The sequence below is a fragment of the Microtus ochrogaster genome, linkage group LG10 (genome assembly GCF_000317375.1).
Source record: "Microtus ochrogaster isolate Prairie Vole_2 linkage group LG10, MicOch1.0, whole genome shotgun sequence".
Classification (NCBI taxonomy): Eukaryota; Metazoa; Chordata; class Mammalia; order Rodentia; family Cricetidae; genus Microtus; species Microtus ochrogaster.
The window spans coordinates 12,890,998-12,908,457 of NC_022035.1; the positions used below are offsets into that span (position 1 = coordinate 12,890,998).

Here is a 17,460-nt window from a genome sequence, read left to right on the forward strand (position 1 = left end):
AGATGGGAATAAGGCCTAAAAGGAATATCAACTTATGAACTCTTCACAAATACTCTTAAGCTTCTTTATGACAAGTGAGCACACTTTCTCCAAATGTAAAGAATATCAAATGTTTATTCTGCATGTGATTTAGTCAGGCTTAAATGAAAGAATTATCCATAATTTTCTTGATTGAAATTAACATAAGAATGTAATAAACTATATAATTCAAACTGAAGTCACTTTCTAAAGAAAAACTCTGTTTATGTTCTCATAATTTTTCCTATGGAGTGTGGGCAAGGAAATAAAGCTATGCTGTACAATAAAAGATCAAAAGTAATGCTAGGACACTCTGAATAAGATGTACATACATAACTTAGATAAATATTAGAATTATTTTCTCTGGCAAGTTAGCTTGCAGATGAAAATCAGCAGCCCAAATCCACAGACTGTAACTGCCGACCTCTTCAAAATTCGACTCTTCCATGTGGACACTTCCTCTACTAATGGGATATGAGTTGGATCATTTTCCCGTTCATTCTGCATCTGATTTTCAGTATGAAAAACAAGAGTTAGTAGACAAGATACTGAAAATTTAAAAAGTTCATATTAATTCACCGGATTTAGATAGAAAGAATTCAAGACTCCATGACAGACAGATTTAAAGTGAACATATATGCTTTTACCAGTGTATTTCCTGGATGATTATCGCTTTTACAGTCATAACAAACACTTTCATAGATTATCACACTTTAAAATGGTGCTTTTTGTGTCATGAGACAAAGTTCCTTTCATGTCATCTTAAAGTTTCTATTTTATCTATAATGAATAACAACTGGAATTTATTTCCTTCTGTATTAAAGGCAGCCCATAAAAGGCAGATCTATTCTTATGGCAAATCTACGATACCAGCTCAGTAAAAATCAGAAGGCAGTGCATTGTTACTGCAGGAGCAATCGCATCTAAGGGTGTAAGTGCTTCATGAACCAGTTCTCAGCAATGAGAGTTGATTTTGTAGATTGTGTCTAAACCCCCACAGAGACATTTTCTGTGAAGCAGCCTCCCACCAGTGTGTGTGTTGGTGGCGGGTGTGGAGGTGGGGAAGAGGTGAGAGATAGCTGCTGGAATGGGTCAAGAGAAGGAGAATAAGCAGAAAGCAAAAGATATTTAAAAGATAAAAAGAACTGGACACATTCATGGAGTGATATTTACTAGAAACATCCTGCACTAGGGTGACGATAGAAATACTTTCAACAATAGCAGGAATAAAGACTTTGAAATTCTACAGTGTAAATATTTAATTTAAAAGTCTGCAAAATTAATTTCAAATTTATACTAGAAAAATGAACTTTGATGCCAATCTCATTAAGACCGTAATCTCGGTTTAACTTCCAAATGGCTTCATTCAGCAACAGATTCTTTTTTGACACTGATGCTCCATTTACTGAATCCTGAGACAGCCATTCCTTTATTAACCGATGACCCTTCCTAACAAGACTTGTCAGTGTGTTGGTTTGAAAGAGAATGATGTGGTGTTAAAGGCTAGCCTTGACCTCTCCTACCCTCTCTTTGTTACTGCAATACACTTATCTGTGATAACTCGTATACTTTTTTGAAAAGTTCCTACTAGTGAATTTTGTGCTGCCAAAAGCTTAAAACCCAAATTAGTATCCACTCCTGCCACAAAAGTATGTTTTCAGGAATTTCCTACATTTAAAGTGATGCTTTCAAGGAACTCTCCATATACAAATTTTTCTATTTTTCCATGGATTTTCATGAAGAGCTTCATGTTGAATAAAAGTAATTCCACTTTTCTTCCATTTGAGATGAGATGGAGGAAGTGAAAATGAAGGGTGTTACAATCTGTGTGCTGTCAGCAAACTCAGGCCCTGTCCTGCTTGGGCAGACTGTCACACACAGTCCAACTCCTAAAGCACCTCTGCCACTGGAAAGGAACTGATTTATTACAAGGTGAAGCGCATTTCTTACTTTCTCATTTAAAGCACCCTCATTCCACTATTACAAAATTTGCTCCACAACTTTGTTCTGGATTTAAAAGACTTCTGATTAAATATATTTTAATAAGGGAGATGATAAATTACCTTGAACATGAAGTTTGCCTTCAAATTCTTTTGTAAGATATTGGTGAAAATATTAAATGAATCTTATGCTGAAGCTACAAAAGTCAGATGTATTTCAAAAGTTTTGTAGCTATCAAACTTATTTATTAAATTGACAGGGACTCAGAGTGAGTCTTTTAGGAAACTTGGAGTGTTTCCCTTTATTTTCCAGAGTCAATAAAGGCTGCTATTTTAGTAGCTTGCACCTTGTACTGATAATTTTTTTAAAGGGAAAAACAACCTGCCTTTAAATCTAGACATATACTGCTCCTATAAAAGTAAAGACAGATAAAAAATGCCTACATTCTAAAAAGTTAAATTGTAAAAGATGAGTCTGATCAATAGAAATAATACTTCAATGCCAATTTTATCTCATTAATAGAACTAGTAAGTATTTCATGTGGACTTTTTGCATCTGTACAGTTAAAGGTAAGTAATAGTGTAATATCTGCCTTTCACAAGTGAATAAATGATTACAATTATTTTCCATTGCTTTCCAATTCTTTTTCGTTTTTTTGTGCTGAGGATTGAACCAAGGGCCTAAGCAAACACTCTACCTCTAAACTATACCCAAGCAGCTCCTGAGTGCACAGATTAGTAAATAAACATAGCACAATTATTAACTTATCTGCCTTGTATAGGACACCTTGTATGGTACACAGAATTCTGGAATAAACTGCTAACAAAAGGTATCACTATTCTATAGGGTGTACAAGCAGTTTCGCATAAGGCTGTGTTTAGTGGTATGTTTGCTTGCTAATCAGAAGCACAAGAAGCACATAGTCTTCTTCTTTTTTTTTTACGTGCTTCTTTCACACCCAACAGTACCTGTTTCTTATGTGCATTTCTCCCTTTGGAAACTGTTCTTTACTATTTCTCCATGTGTCCTACTGTTACCCTTGTCAAAACTGCTTCATCGTCTAACATCTTGCTCTGAAAGGTTTCCACCATGTTCATGTTAAATATATACCTTCTGAATCAAATCCTTCAGCTTGCAGACCTCTTCATTCAAATCTTCAACATTACTAACCAGTTCTTCACAAACTGAAGTAAAATTTCTGGGAGAAGCCCACTCTAGTACTATCTGTTGAGATTTCCAGAAGTTACATTAAAAATGGAAATAAATTTTCACAATTTATATGCACAAAGATTATGACATTCTAAAAGATTAAATTATATAATTGACCATTTTGTTCATAATAAATCTTGGTAACAAAAGTCAGTAACTTTATACAAATAGTTAAATCAGCTTGCTATATGAATTCCCTAAATATATATTTATATGTAGAAATTAATACTAGCAAGATTTGTGATGAATAAGTTTTTTAAAAATTTAAAAAGTGACATTCTTAGACTAGTATTATATGTTAACACAGGAAAATAAGTCCGCTTAAAAATTTTCATTCCAGACAAACAGGCAAAACAAAATCATAAATAACTTTGCTTTTATAAGTCAATATCTATTTAAAATTTCCTTAAGAAAAACTATGTCAATATAATTTTTAAATAACATTCATTTTGATACTAACACTTTTTAATTTGATCAAATGATCCTCATTAACAACAAATGACAATTTCAATATAGAGATTGAATTTAGATTACGGTTTCCCTTATTCCCCCTTTGCTTGAGGATGAAAGTACGTGTTTTTATAATGGATTAGACATAGAAAAGAATATCCAACAAAATTATTGTGTTGGGATTCATACTAACCAACCAACAGAACTTCATCAGATCAGAACTGCCTAATGAGTTATCATGAATCCATCTAGCCCATTCTTCAACACCCATACTTCGCATGGAGCAACTCTTGCTAAATTACCTTGTGAGAATTTACAGGCAACTCAGTGATGATATTCTGCACAGCTGTGATTAAATGACCACACTGCTTGTTTAACTTCAGAAGGAAGTTGAGGAACTCATCACCACTGAAGAACGGAGAGAAATAGGAACCAGTTAGAAGTGTTTTGCTTCATTCTACCAATCTAATTTTAACATTAATGAGGTTTAAAAAATTATCGACTATCCAATATGTACTGGGAACTGAAATGGGCATTATATATAAAAGAATACCAAGTCTCGATCCCAAGAATGATGAATTCCTTTACCACTCCGTATTTATTACATAGTTTTTGTGGTATGGGAATAGGACCTGGACTTTGCACTTGCCAGATAAGCTCTGCCACCAAGTCAAAGCCCCTGCTCCAAGAATCTCAAATTCCAAGAGGAGATACAGACATGAAATTATTATCTGAGGGGATACACAAAGAAGGAGGATTAAAAAAACCAATATTTGTATAGCTATCACAGAGGATACTGAATTGATTATTTTTACATGGGTTATTTGTTTTATTTCTCCCGATCAGTGTCTGAGGTGTCTAACACCTGTTCATAGCTAAAACTCACAGAGAATTTAATACCACACACTATGGTGGGAAAAAGAATTAGAAACAGTTGATAGAAATGATACTTGGATTGAACTTGGAGCCAAATAATAAGTTTTCCATTTAGATAAGAAGTGAAGAAGTTCTGGACAGAAAGACTTGATAGCTATAAAAGTACAAAAGGAGAGGCCCTGTTAGCACATGATTAAATAAAGTCATCAGAAAGTAGTAGCAATAGGGTGAAATGGAGCTACATTTCAAAGCATTTTGTATTTCTCATAATGTAGGATTACTAAGAGTTCAAACAGGAAGGGAGAAAGGCAAAACTTGGTATAAATTTTACTTGGTGACTGTTGTGGATTAAAGTAACATAAAAATGGAAGAACTGGAGAAATTCCATACTAGAGAGAGACAACTTAAGGTAAAGAACCAGCAGTCTTGTTGGAAGGAGAGGTAGAACTCTTTTTAGAAATTTATAGGGAATAAACTGAAAAAAAAGAAATAGAGTGTATGTAAAACAAAAACAACTTAGGATGATTTTCATTTTTCGTTTCACTAGATGGATGTATCACTAAGTAAGGAACTGAATTGGGATGGATGGGGAGTGGAGTAGAAGATGAAGAGAAAACATTATAGCCTCTTGGGTTGGATTGACAGGTTTGGACTGAGCATCCACGTGTAGGGAGCTTTCAGATTTTCGGCAAGCCTCATCTTAAGTCAGATATTTCCAACTCTCTAGAATGGAGACAAGACTTTCAGGAGGCCAGAAGAAAACAATTTAAAGTACTTGGTATTCTGTCTAGCAAAGGGCTGGCATTCAAGTGAGTTGAATTATGGTGTAACCTCAATGACATGAGATGTGCAGGTGGTAACAATTAGTAAGCAGTAGAAAGTGTAAGTCTTAGAAAAATGTCTATTCTGAGATCTATAGACTCTAAGGGAATTGATACAATTCAGAGATAGTAGGGATCATCAATAAGAAAAAATTATCTTATATTCACTAGTGTCTAAGTAGACTACTTATTCCTTCTAGCATGAATGTGAACACAAACCAACTATAATTCTGAAGATCACAGAAAAAAGGATATACGAGAAGAGAACTGAGAGCAGTAATCACAGCATAGGGAAAAAGAAAGGTTGCCTGGGAAGCAGAGGGAAATCAGTCAGAGAATCATCCATTCTCATGGATGGCAGTGAAGGGGAAACTTTCCAGGAAAGATGGCTGAATACCTTAAATATCCATTCATCAATTCAGACAGGAGACTGTCTGAGGACTAGACAATTCGACAGTGGAAACCCACACTATCCAACAGAACAAATACCCACCAAATTAAATAAGTGATTCAGAAAAATAGAAAAGACAAATTTAAATGGATAAAATGGGAACACATTACCATAAAATGCTACTACAATTTAGAAAACTGGGGAAAAAACTGTATAGTATGCCAATAATATCTACTAAAATAGAAAACATAAAACAATCCTCAACTATGGAACCAACACAACTTTTACCTCCAAACAACATTCTTACATGTGTCTCTGGCTAAATACTATACAGTTTTACACACTAGGATAAAAGTCTTTAAAGAAACAGTGTTGACTTCCAAAGAAACTATTCCCTACAGTACCTTACTAGGATGTATACAGCATTTTCATTTAAAGGAAGCCTGTTAGCTATTAGACTGGAAAACAAAACAGAGTACAGACTATCTATCTAGGCACTGACTACATGGCTGCTTCCTCTCTCTTTTGTGTTTGGTCTCATATAGCCTAGTCTGTCCTGTAATCCACTATGTAGCTGCGGATGCATGGAGTTTCTGATTCTCCTGTGTCTACTCACAAGCATAGGGGTTATATAGGCTTGCTCCACCCCACCTGTTTGATTCCTTTCAAAACCAAAGTGAAAATAAATAAAGGTCTTACTGCTTTATTTAGAAACAAAACAGTATTTATAAAAGCATTCTTAAAATTCATATTATTTTTCTTTATTACATGTCCTGATTTTTACTTTAGAAAGAACAGAAGAGAATTCAGAGCATCAAGTATTATTCATGTTGCTCTGTGTTTATGTAATGTTTGTACACATTATACACACACACACACATATATATACTGTATATATATGTACATGCATACTGTACACATTTAGAGTTAGTGCTCTTCTGATATTTGAATTTTGTTTGCTACAATAAAAACACTAAGTACTCAATAGGCGATTCATTAATACCATATGTATTTAATGTAACGAGTTCAAGGACGTTAGAAATCTATTGAGAATTAGCAATGAAAACATCAAATGATAGCAGGTATAAAATTATAGATAGTTTATCCATAAATACATGTGAAATAGAAACTCACAAGCACTTATTCTGAAGACAGTAAGGAACTCAGTTAAAAACACACAGCTTTATTTAATGTGGTGGTTTACATAAGAATGGCTCCCCAATGCTCACATACTTGAATACGTGGTCCCCAGCTGGTAGAACTATTTGGGAAGGGTTAGGAGATGTGGCTTTGTTGGAGGAGTATCACTGGAAACAGGCTTTGAGGTTTCAAAAGACTAGTGCCATTCCTTGTATCTCTTTCTGTCTCTTCCTCCTGATCAAGGATCAGGATGTAAGCTCTCAGCTGTTGCTACCTTCATGCCTTCATTCTGCTATGAGGGACTCTAACCTTCTGAAGTCATAAGCCCAAACTTAACACTTTCTTTTATAAGTTGCTTTGGTTATGTTGTCTGTCTTAGTCAGTGTTCTACTGCTGTGAAGAGACACTATGACCAAGGTAACTTTTTATAAAAGACAGCATAGCCGGGCGATGGTGGCGCACGCCTTTAATCCCAGCACTCGGGAGGCAGAGGCAGGCGGATCTCTGTGAGTTCGAGACCAGCCTGGTCTACAGAGCTAGTTCCAGGACAGGCTCCAAAGCCACAGAGAAACCCTGTCTCGAAAAAACAAAAAAAAAAGACAGCATAATTGGGCACTTGCTTACAGTTTCAGAAGTTAGTCCATTATCATGGCAGGGAACGTGGCGGCACACAGGCATATGTGATACTGGAGAGATAGCAAAGAGTTCACATCCTGATCCATAGGCAGAGAGAGAGAGAGAGGTAAATGGAGAAGGAGAGGGAGAGACTTGGCCCCCAAGTAACATACTTCTAATCCTTTCAATTAGTCCTACTCCTGGTGATTAAGCATTCAAATAAATGATCCTATGCTTCTACTTAAAGCACCACAGTGTCTTATCACACTAAGATGAGAAGAAAATAGTAATCTTTCTTTTGACATATAACTATTTGGACCACTGAACAGCTCTAGAGAGTATACCAATCATGTCATATAGCATGTGTACGGTATCTTCTACCACTGCTGTATAATACACAATCTATAGAATGTTGCATGTAGCCCTAACAATTTGTTTGTATTTAAGGGATTCTAAATAAGCAGACATGACAAACGTAAGGTGAATTATTTGATCAAACGTGTGTGTGTGTGGGGGGTGAATTAGAGAAAACTATATTTTCCTTTTCAGAGGATTATACTTTGTCCCAGTAACACAAGGATTGACAGTGTGACCTACTTTGGCACATAAAATAAGACTGCAACTTTTTTTTTGAGATTATAATTACATCACTTCCTCTTCCCTTTTCTCCTCTAAACCCTCTCCTTGCTCCTTTCAAATTTATGCCCTCTTTTCATTAACTGTTGTTATATACATATGTGTGTGTGTGTGTGTATACATATACTTCTAAGTACATATAAACAACCTGCTCAGTCTGCATAACGTTGTGTGTACCTATGTTTTGTACTGGATAACCTTAGTATGCTCTTCCCCAGGGAAGACTATATCTCCTACTCTGAGCATTTCTAGTTGCCTGTAGTTCTTTGTGTAGTTTGACTCATTAACCTTTCCCCATTCACATTAACATGTTTATTGCTATAATCCTTATTCAGCTCATGTTTATGCAGCCACGTTTGTGAGACTTCATGAGTATTAGCTTCTGACATTCCCAGGAAACAGGATTTCACAGCAAACTTTCTATTCCTCTGAGTTTACAGAGCCATTGACCAGTTCTGCTAGTTGGCCATGTCATACCTCATCTCTTGTCATGGAGGAGCATGCCCCAGATTGGAGCAGTTCTAGCCTGATCTCAGAGTAACAAGGAGGAGGGGCAGTGACAAGGACAAATCAAAAACTGAACTTCACTGTGACAGATGTTTAACATTTATAAGCAGATTAGGCCTTATCAAAAATGTGAAGTCTAAAGCTGGGCGGTGGTGGTTCATGCATTTAATCCCAGCACACAGGAGGCAGAGGAAGGCGGATCTCTTTGAGTTTTTAGGCCAGTCTGGTCTATAAGAGCTAGTTCCAGGATAGGCACCAAAGCTACACAGAGAAACCCTGTCTCAAAACAAAAACAACAACAACAAATCTAAAGTCTAGTATTAAGATAAAATTTAATATCTATGGTTAAAACATTATAAATAAAAGTACTATATACTCACTGTAAAATAACTGAAAAAAATCATACCATCCAAAGATAATAAGTAGTATTATTTTCTGCCAAGATATTTCCTTATAGTTTTTCCAGTATTTCTTTTATGGATTTCTAAAACTAATATAATATTTAACATGCAAGTTTACATTGTGCCTTTAACATACCATGGATATTTTTCCATGACATTAAGTTTCAAAATAATGTTAATAATGGAAAAATCATGTTTCTACAATGTAAGCCAACCATTTCTCTGCTGTTAATTACTTAGAAATTTCAATTTTAGAATGTTTAGAAATAAAAGGCGTGAACTACATATTATACAAAAAATATTGGACCTTATAGATTTTTGAGATGAAGTAGCTTCTTGATGGACTTATATTGAGATACTTTTGACACATTCAAGTGGATTTTAGGTAGCTCAGAGCTCAAAGAAAATGTCTGAGGAGAGATTGTGAATGCTGGTTAGTTTGTTCAAAACTAATACTTAAATTTAAAATTTAAACTCTGAAAACATGCCAAGGCATAAAAAAGTAAATGAACAGTATATGTGCATTCTTGTAACAGATTACTTTAGATATTTGACACACACAAAAAAGTATCTTAAAATAAATCAGTGGTTTAATTGTTGAAATAAAATTATCAGGAGATTACAATCAATCAATTCAACTTTTCCTGCTGTTAGTTTTCTTATGACTCAATGACTAATTTCTTCTTTAAAGGATGGCTTTAAACAAATGGAAAGCAAAACCTTGTCTTTAAAATCATGTAAACTCAGTCTATGATTTAATAACAAGGTCAAATTCCTGGAATATGTGCCTGACATTTTTATTTTTTAAAAAATTCATCAGTTTTAATAAGTGAGCTATTCATGAGTCTACACTCTTTAGGTCTATTAAAGGCCACAAATACATTCATATAGGCAACTCTGCCATCATTAAAATAAGCGACTTTAGTGGTTGCAATCTACAAGTTAGTCACCTAGGACCTGGAATTATGTCTATTAGAAACAAGGATGGAACAATAAATATATTTGAGAAGGGTTACTGATTTTAAAAATCTCACTACTGAGATCCTCTACAATGCATTTAAATATTTAGGAGCTATAATATTATCTAGAAATGATAACATCAAATACTTAAGTCCTTCCTGTTACATGGAGGAAAGAGAGACAAAACAATGAGAAAAGAGTATTTATACTGTGACCTTTTTAATAGGCTTTAAGACAGCAGGATTATAAAAATAGGTTCTTGGAAGAATTCTCTAATTCTAAAACAATACAGAAATCTATTTGACTAATAGTTACATAACTAATGACAACAAGGCATTTGTAAGTAATTTTTATAGAACACAAAGGTTAGCTATCTGCTGGTGTTGCTAAATACGTGTTCAACATTACCATGCTGTTGGAAGAAAAACAAAAATTGCGTGTTATTTAGGATTTCAAAAATCTATGTGTTTTATTTTTAAATACAGGTAATACTGACAAATAAAAATATTTGCGAAATGTACAAGGTAATCAATCATAATTTAAAAGGCAGAAGCCTTTCAGCTTTTCTAGTCTATGTTTAAATTCCATCTGTTCTTTGTAGCTTTCACAAAGTAACCGAGCTGAATCAAACCAGAAGATAACAGGAAGGTTTCTAAGCATATGCAAATTAAAGGACATACATTTAAATAATATGTGCATAAAGACGAAGCCTTGCTGGAAAATCACAACACATAGAGGTCTATGAAAATGACCATTTAATGTATTAAGATTTTTGTGTCTTTCAATTACATCCATATTGAGAGGAAAATACAAATGGCCACCCACATGCTTATATAACGAGAAGGAATGCCAAACAAGGTGGTGTACACCTGTGATCCTACACTTGGGAAGTTAAGGCAGGAAGATTGAGTGTTTTAGGCCTGTCTAGGTTTATAGAAGATCCTGTCACAAAAGTAGGAAGAAAGGGAGGGAAGGAAAAATAGAAATATTCTATCTTATGAACATATAAAAATTCAAAGCATATATATTCAACATACAAAATTCAAAGCAGGCAGAGGTAAGAAAACAATTAGGGTAACAGCACAAACCAATGATATTAAAAGCAATAAAGGAATAAAAGATAGGCTCTATGGGCTGGTGAGATGGCTCAGTGGGTAAAGCACCAGCCAAGCTCAGGCTCTAGGACTCACATGGGGATAGGAGAAAACTAAATCCCATATATTGTCCTGTGTTCCCACATGCACATGGTCTCATGCACAAATCCCATCCCCACACAGACACAAAGAAAACATTAAGTCAAAAAGGAGCATCTACCTAAAAATTAATAAAACTCTAGCAAGACTAAAAGAGATGAAAATAAGCAAGGGTAACATCAATATTGGTAATGAAATGAGATGTTATAACGTTATAATCAAAAGGATAGCAGGGAATATCAGCAACCCTGTATGCCTGTGATTCAACCACCTAGTGAGTAATGAACTTAGTCCTTGAATACAACAAACAACTAAAATAAAGCTAAAATAAAACAGCTACAGCTTCAATAGTTTGTAACTACTAAAGAAGATACAATTGTGATGAAAAGCATACCCTAAGGAAACCCCAGGCCAAGCAGTTTCAAGAGAGAAATCTACATAAATGTTTGAAGAAAAATAGCACTAGTCTCCACAACCTTGTCCGGAAAGCAGAAGAGACTACTAATTCCCTAGTGATTTTGTAATGTGGTCACCCCAAAGACAAGACAGCAAAGAGAAGTTAGAGTAATAGCCTCACAAATTTAGACGTCACCCTAACACAGTAAAGCTTGAAATGGAGATAAACTCAAGAGAAATGGTTTCTTTATGGCCGTTGTGAAAATATTACCATTTTTCTTTTTGCTTGAAAGAGTGTCCGTGTCTGTGTGTGCGCTCATGTGCGTGCATGAGTGTGTATACATGTACTTAATATGGCAGTCAGAGGACAGCCTCAGGCACTGTTCCTTTACATACTGTGCATCTTACTTTTTTTCTTTAAGATAGAGTGTCTTGCTGGCCTGAGACTCACTGAGGAGGCTATGCCAGAGAGCTCCAAGGATCTGCCTGGCTCTGCCTCCCCAGTACTGAGCATCCTGCCTTGTTTTAGAAAGATTTAGGGACTGAATTCAGGTTCTCATGTTTTCATGGCAATTACTTTAACAACTGAACAATGATTCCAGCTTCATAATTTTCAGTTTGGCACCTAACATCATTTAAAGAGAATGAGAATTATGCTAACAAAAATATGGTTATCTTTTATATGGTGTGATTTAGCAAGCTGCAATAAAAGACATAAAAATTATAAGACTGTTTCACTTCTTTGTAAAATAGTTCTATGGAAATTAACTTTATAAAATGCATTTGGTTCTAAGTTATACACTACTGTGTATCTAAAAACCTATTTTCCTGGGAAAATGGAAGCAACAAGTTAAATACTTAGGCATTAAATTAAAAAGAATACTTTATTGATATTAGCATAAACTGATAATTTTACCTAATTTCTAGCTTTGCCACTTCAGGTAATTTTCCAAAATTTATCTCTTCTACTTCTAATTCCTTGAGAGCAGCCAGAATTTTTTGCTGATCTTTACTGGTAATTCCATTCTAAGGAGAAATAATTGAAAGGTTTAATAAGACAGTTACATTTGAATAATTTCATATCCAAGACCACTAATGCCATTTTCTAGATTAATTCATATCTTTCAAAATAGACAAATACTGGAAATAATACTCTTAAACATATTATTTGCTTATACTTCAACAAAGTTGTATCATAAATAGTTTGGGTATATAGTTGACTATAGTCATTGTTTGCAGTGTATAATGGTAACTCTGATGGATTCAAAAGTCACATTATTAGAATTGAAAATATTATCATTCCAAAATACATAGCAAACAGTTTTTCCTTCAAAATATTTAGGATGTTAATAGTAATAAGAGAGAATTAACTTTTTAACCTGTATTTTACCTTCAATATTAAAGTAAATTTCTTTCCTAGATTTAGTTACATAGCATGTTATTTTGGCTTTTAGTGATAGGTAGCGATTTCAAGTAACCAATGTGTTATTACAGTAAGATTGTTACTTTAAAATATCTTCCTTATCAAAGTACCTCCAAAACTTCACACACCTATTTTGAATTTATTAATAATGGATGATAACATAATTGTTGCTGATTTGGAAGATAAATACATGTATGCCCACATTAAATATCACCTCTTCCTTCTAGGCAGCCTGCTTTACAGATCCACTGTCCATCTGAAAGTGAGTAGTAGTTCTCGTTGAGATATAGCAATCCTACAAAGCCTGATGCTAAAAGTCTGTAATGTTCTTTAAACAACTTAATATTACAGTACAATTTGTACATGGCAATCCACTGTTGTTTCTAACCAAGAATCTGCAAAAGATCAGTCTACATAGCCCTAGAATTTTTAAAATAGAAAATAAAAGAATGTGCAAGTTTAAAATGCCAAAGAATATATCTGGCATTTTAAGTGATTCTTACCTTTGTAAGCTCGTCTTTCTTCATGGTCAGAAGGTGTCTTAAAGTTATATCCCTTTCCTGCACAGAAGGTAAAAATCCCACCACTCAGTGTAAACAATTCAAAGCAAAGCAGGAAGGGAAACAGAAGCTGCCACTTAACTGCTTTCTCAAGTTTTTCAGAGGGTACGTAGCTCACGAGCTACATCACTGGCTAGATAGTATATACGCACAGAAGCACTCAGTATCTAGTTTCTCAGAATCAAAGAAAATGGCTAGCACTCATTATCTGCTTAGAAAAAAGAAAACATTCTGGAAATGTGACAGAAACTGTATTTTATAAGTAGCTAAATTTCACATGGCATCAGACCAAACTATAAACAATACGATTTCTGACCCAAGATGTCCTCAGATAGAAGTTTCAGCATCGTACAATGAATCAAACTCAGAAGTACCGGAACTAATGTTTACAATCCTTAACAGTCATTTGCTTCAGCATCCTTATCTACCTGGTAACAATTGTCATCTACTCAAATCCTGCTACATAGTTCCTGGTGTGTGACTTAACTTAATCTTCATGAAAGCCTATAGTTGTCCTTAAGGAAAAAATGATATTTAAGTAGTATATTCTAGTTTATAACCAGAGAAAATATCTAATACAGGATTGTCTGGTTCAAAATCATGCTTCCAGCATTCCACACAAGGCAAGCAATAGCTGTAAACATAGGTCTTAAATGTGTACAGATGTATCAGACAGATGTTGTGAAATCCAGAAAGATTCTAATTTATATAAATTCCTAGGTTAATAATTTTTGGATGTGCTTATCATAAATTTAAAAATAAGGTACTCTACAAATGAAGAAGAAATAAATGGCATGCTTATGAACTAAAATTTAATTTTATTCTAATATAACCACAAACATATAAAATGTACTCTGCTTTCCATGAAATCCTACCTTTAATAAGTCTGTCATATGCTCAAGTCCAAGACCATGTAAAAATATTTCCAGATCTCCAAACGCTGTATATGGACTATAATATATCATAGCAAGATCAGTTTCAGAATAGACTATACATACACAGTAATATATGTGAATGTCTATTTAACAGTAAGCATGGAATGGGCAAGAATGAACCCAGGCAGGATATATTTGTAAGTTTACACAGTACATTTAAACGCTGCATTAAAGGAATAAACCAGGTTCTTTCTTTGTCCCCTTGACTCCCACTTCCCCTACCTTTTATCCCTTTCTTCCCTTCCCTTTTAAAGCTGAAAAGTTAAACTCATGGCTTCAAATAATCTTAGCAGTGAACCACATCCCCAACCCCAAAGTTTCTTAACTAAAGAAAGGGAAAACATGGGGGGTAATATTCAGCTCATCTTTCCTAAGATTTAAAATAGTCACCAGTATGTATTTGTTATGGGATATTGCATACAGAAATGTCTTTTCAATGCAATAAATTAGATGGTGACTATATATGTAGTAACTAGAGAATGGTTCGTAGCCATGTGCTGAACAAACGGATTAGCTTATAAAACCAGAGAGATGAAAGAAATAACCAGAAAATACGATCTAGCACAAACAAGCGTGAACATAAACATAATCTTGAGTCTCTTGAAAGTAAAATTTGATATTTTACTAAAAATATGTATTAAGTTCAGTTAGTTAAATAAGTAAATAACTAAATAAAATTCTTCTAAAATTCTGGAGAACAAAGCATCTAAAACACAGACATTTCTAAGTGGCATTTTAAAATGCTTATATAAAAGTTTAATATATCTTAGATAACTTACCAAATTTACTATGAGTAATAAAACATGCATTTTATATATATTCTGCTGAACTCAAACATGTTACCTAAATATGTGATCCTTTTCTTTATCGGAATCTGTGGCCAACAGTTTACAAATAGTCTCTTCTTTGGTTAGCTGCTGAAGTTTCCCTTCCAATGGATTTAGAGTCAAAGAAAGAAAGTTGTAGATCTGAAAAAAATCCCAAGCCATTCAAATATAATAATAATAATAATTATTATTATTATCCTTCACACTAAAAAGAAATGTGAATGTATTTTTTTTATTTATTTTTATTTTTTTTGTATTATTTTTTCTATATAGAAAGAAAATGCTAAAAAGGTGAGTAGTTCAGAGTTTTAATAACTCTGTATCGAGAGGAAACCTTTTGTAAAATCAAGTAAATGCTTCCTTAACCTAAAATAATAATAAAAGCACACCAATTCCAAAATTTAAAAATCAAGGATAGTGATTAATATTTTCAAGATGATATGAAGCATTTTAGACAAATTATTTATAAATTAAATTCTAAGGCTGTCCTTGAAACACACGGATAAGCTAGAGTGAAGTAATCTGAATGACGACACATATACAAACCCCAAAGTAGTCTATGCCTGTTACAGTGTTACTTATAGGGGCAGTATAAGAGTTCTCTGTCTACTCATATCACTTAAATGATATTAAATGTAATATCAATGTTTTCATTTAAAAGATGACTATTATAGCAAAATAAAGCTTTCATTACCACCTTAAAGAAGAAAACCTATTCAAGTATTTAATAATTGTATGTTATTATTATACTTAGGAACTGTGATAAATAGAAAAATTCTACACAATATAACAACACATAAAGTACACAGGTGAATACCTCAAGATGTTTATTTCTTTTTGCAATCTCACTTGGTGTCCTGCCATCTTTAGTCTGTATCATTTTATTAGCTCCAAGTTCAAGTAACTTCAGAATTACATTCTTATGACCCTGACGTGCTGCCCACGTTAAGGCCTGTAAGTGTGGGAAAGAAGACTGTTTAAAAAGCAGCACATGTGAGACAGATAAATATTTTCACCGATATTTATGGCACAGTAAGAGAGAGAGAGAGAGAGAGAGAGAGAGAGAGAGAGAGAGAGAGAGAGAGAGAGAGAGAGAATGGTTAATTAGCAGAGTGATGCAATTTCCGCATTACAAAATATAATGTAAACATAGTCCCAGCTGTACTCACTGATTTTACAAACCAAACACTTTTTACGCAGTTAAGTAAAGTCATGGAATAAAGAACTTATCTGCTATTACAGATGTTTTCTGTTAAGGAATTCATGAGAGTTTTCTAGAGCCCTGGTTTTTCTTGTGGGTGATAACTTCTTTTATCAAGTATTAATTAATTCTCCCTTTCTCTAAGCTGTTGCTCTCAAGAGTATTTTCATCTAGCAGTGACTATAGCTCAGACTTCTTACAACTTTCCTTAACTCATTGACAGTAAACATCAACTAAATAAAACTAGTCATTTGTGTAGGTTATTGATATAATAGCAAAGTATCAATGTCTCAGAAAAAAAAAGTCAACTTGGAAAAGCATTTCTCACAGTATAACCATTCTCATCCTGGGCGTTAACTTCTGCTCCATGAGCAACAAGCAGAGCAACAACCTGAGTGTGACCGTCTCGGGCAGCATACATGATTGGAGTCATAAGTCGCCTATGGAGGAAGAAGGAAGAGACATTTGTATTTATGTTACCATTAGCAGCCATTTAATTTCATAGACATATGCACACACCAAGTCATCAATAATGTTTAAACAGAGAAGGAAATAAGAGCCTTTAGTACAGCAAATGATTTTTAAAAACATAATTGGGTGTCATAACACACTCCAGGGCAGGCTGGTCAAGACAAATTCAACTCCACTTTTTTTTTTTGTTTGTTTGTTTTTCGAGACAGGGTTTCTCTGTGATTTTGGAGCCTATCCTGGAACTAGCTCTGTAGACCAGGCTGGTCTCGAACTCACAGAGATCCGCCTGCCTCTGCCTCCCGAGTGCTGGGATTAAAGGCGTGTGCTACCACCGCCTGGTTCAACTCCACTTTTTATGTGTGATTTTTGTTTTATTTTGGTATTTTGTCTTATTGACTATGTTTGTTTTAACCTTTTGTATTGTTATGTTTTATTAGAGAAGTAGAGAGACAGAGAGAGAATAAAACATGAAGTTGTGTAGGGATGATT

At 34.3% G+C, this 17,460-nt stretch overlaps 1 protein-coding gene across 1 annotated transcript in view; it reads right to left on the reverse strand.

Moving 5' to 3' along the window:
• Positions 1 to 220: 220 nt before the first annotated feature.
• Positions 221 to 17,460, reverse strand: part of Asz1 (ankyrin repeat, SAM and basic leucine zipper domain containing 1) — a 44,473-nt gene continuing 27,233 nt past the window's right edge. The window contains exons 5-13 of the mRNA XM_005363759.2: positions 16,829 to 16,940; positions 16,117 to 16,251; positions 15,316 to 15,440; positions 14,413 to 14,488; positions 13,481 to 13,537; positions 12,471 to 12,580; positions 3,921 to 4,026; positions 3,070 to 3,183; positions 221 to 525 (exon numbers count right to left, since the gene is read on the reverse strand). Of these exons, the coding sequence (XP_005363816.1) occupies positions 373 to 525; positions 3,070 to 3,183; positions 3,921 to 4,026; positions 12,471 to 12,580; positions 13,481 to 13,537; positions 14,413 to 14,488; positions 15,316 to 15,440; positions 16,117 to 16,251; positions 16,829 to 16,940 (988 nt within the window). The 3' untranslated portion in view covers positions 221 to 372. The remainder of the gene's footprint in view (positions 526 to 3,069; positions 3,184 to 3,920; positions 4,027 to 12,470; positions 12,581 to 13,480; positions 13,538 to 14,412; positions 14,489 to 15,315; positions 15,441 to 16,116; positions 16,252 to 16,828; positions 16,941 to 17,460) is intronic.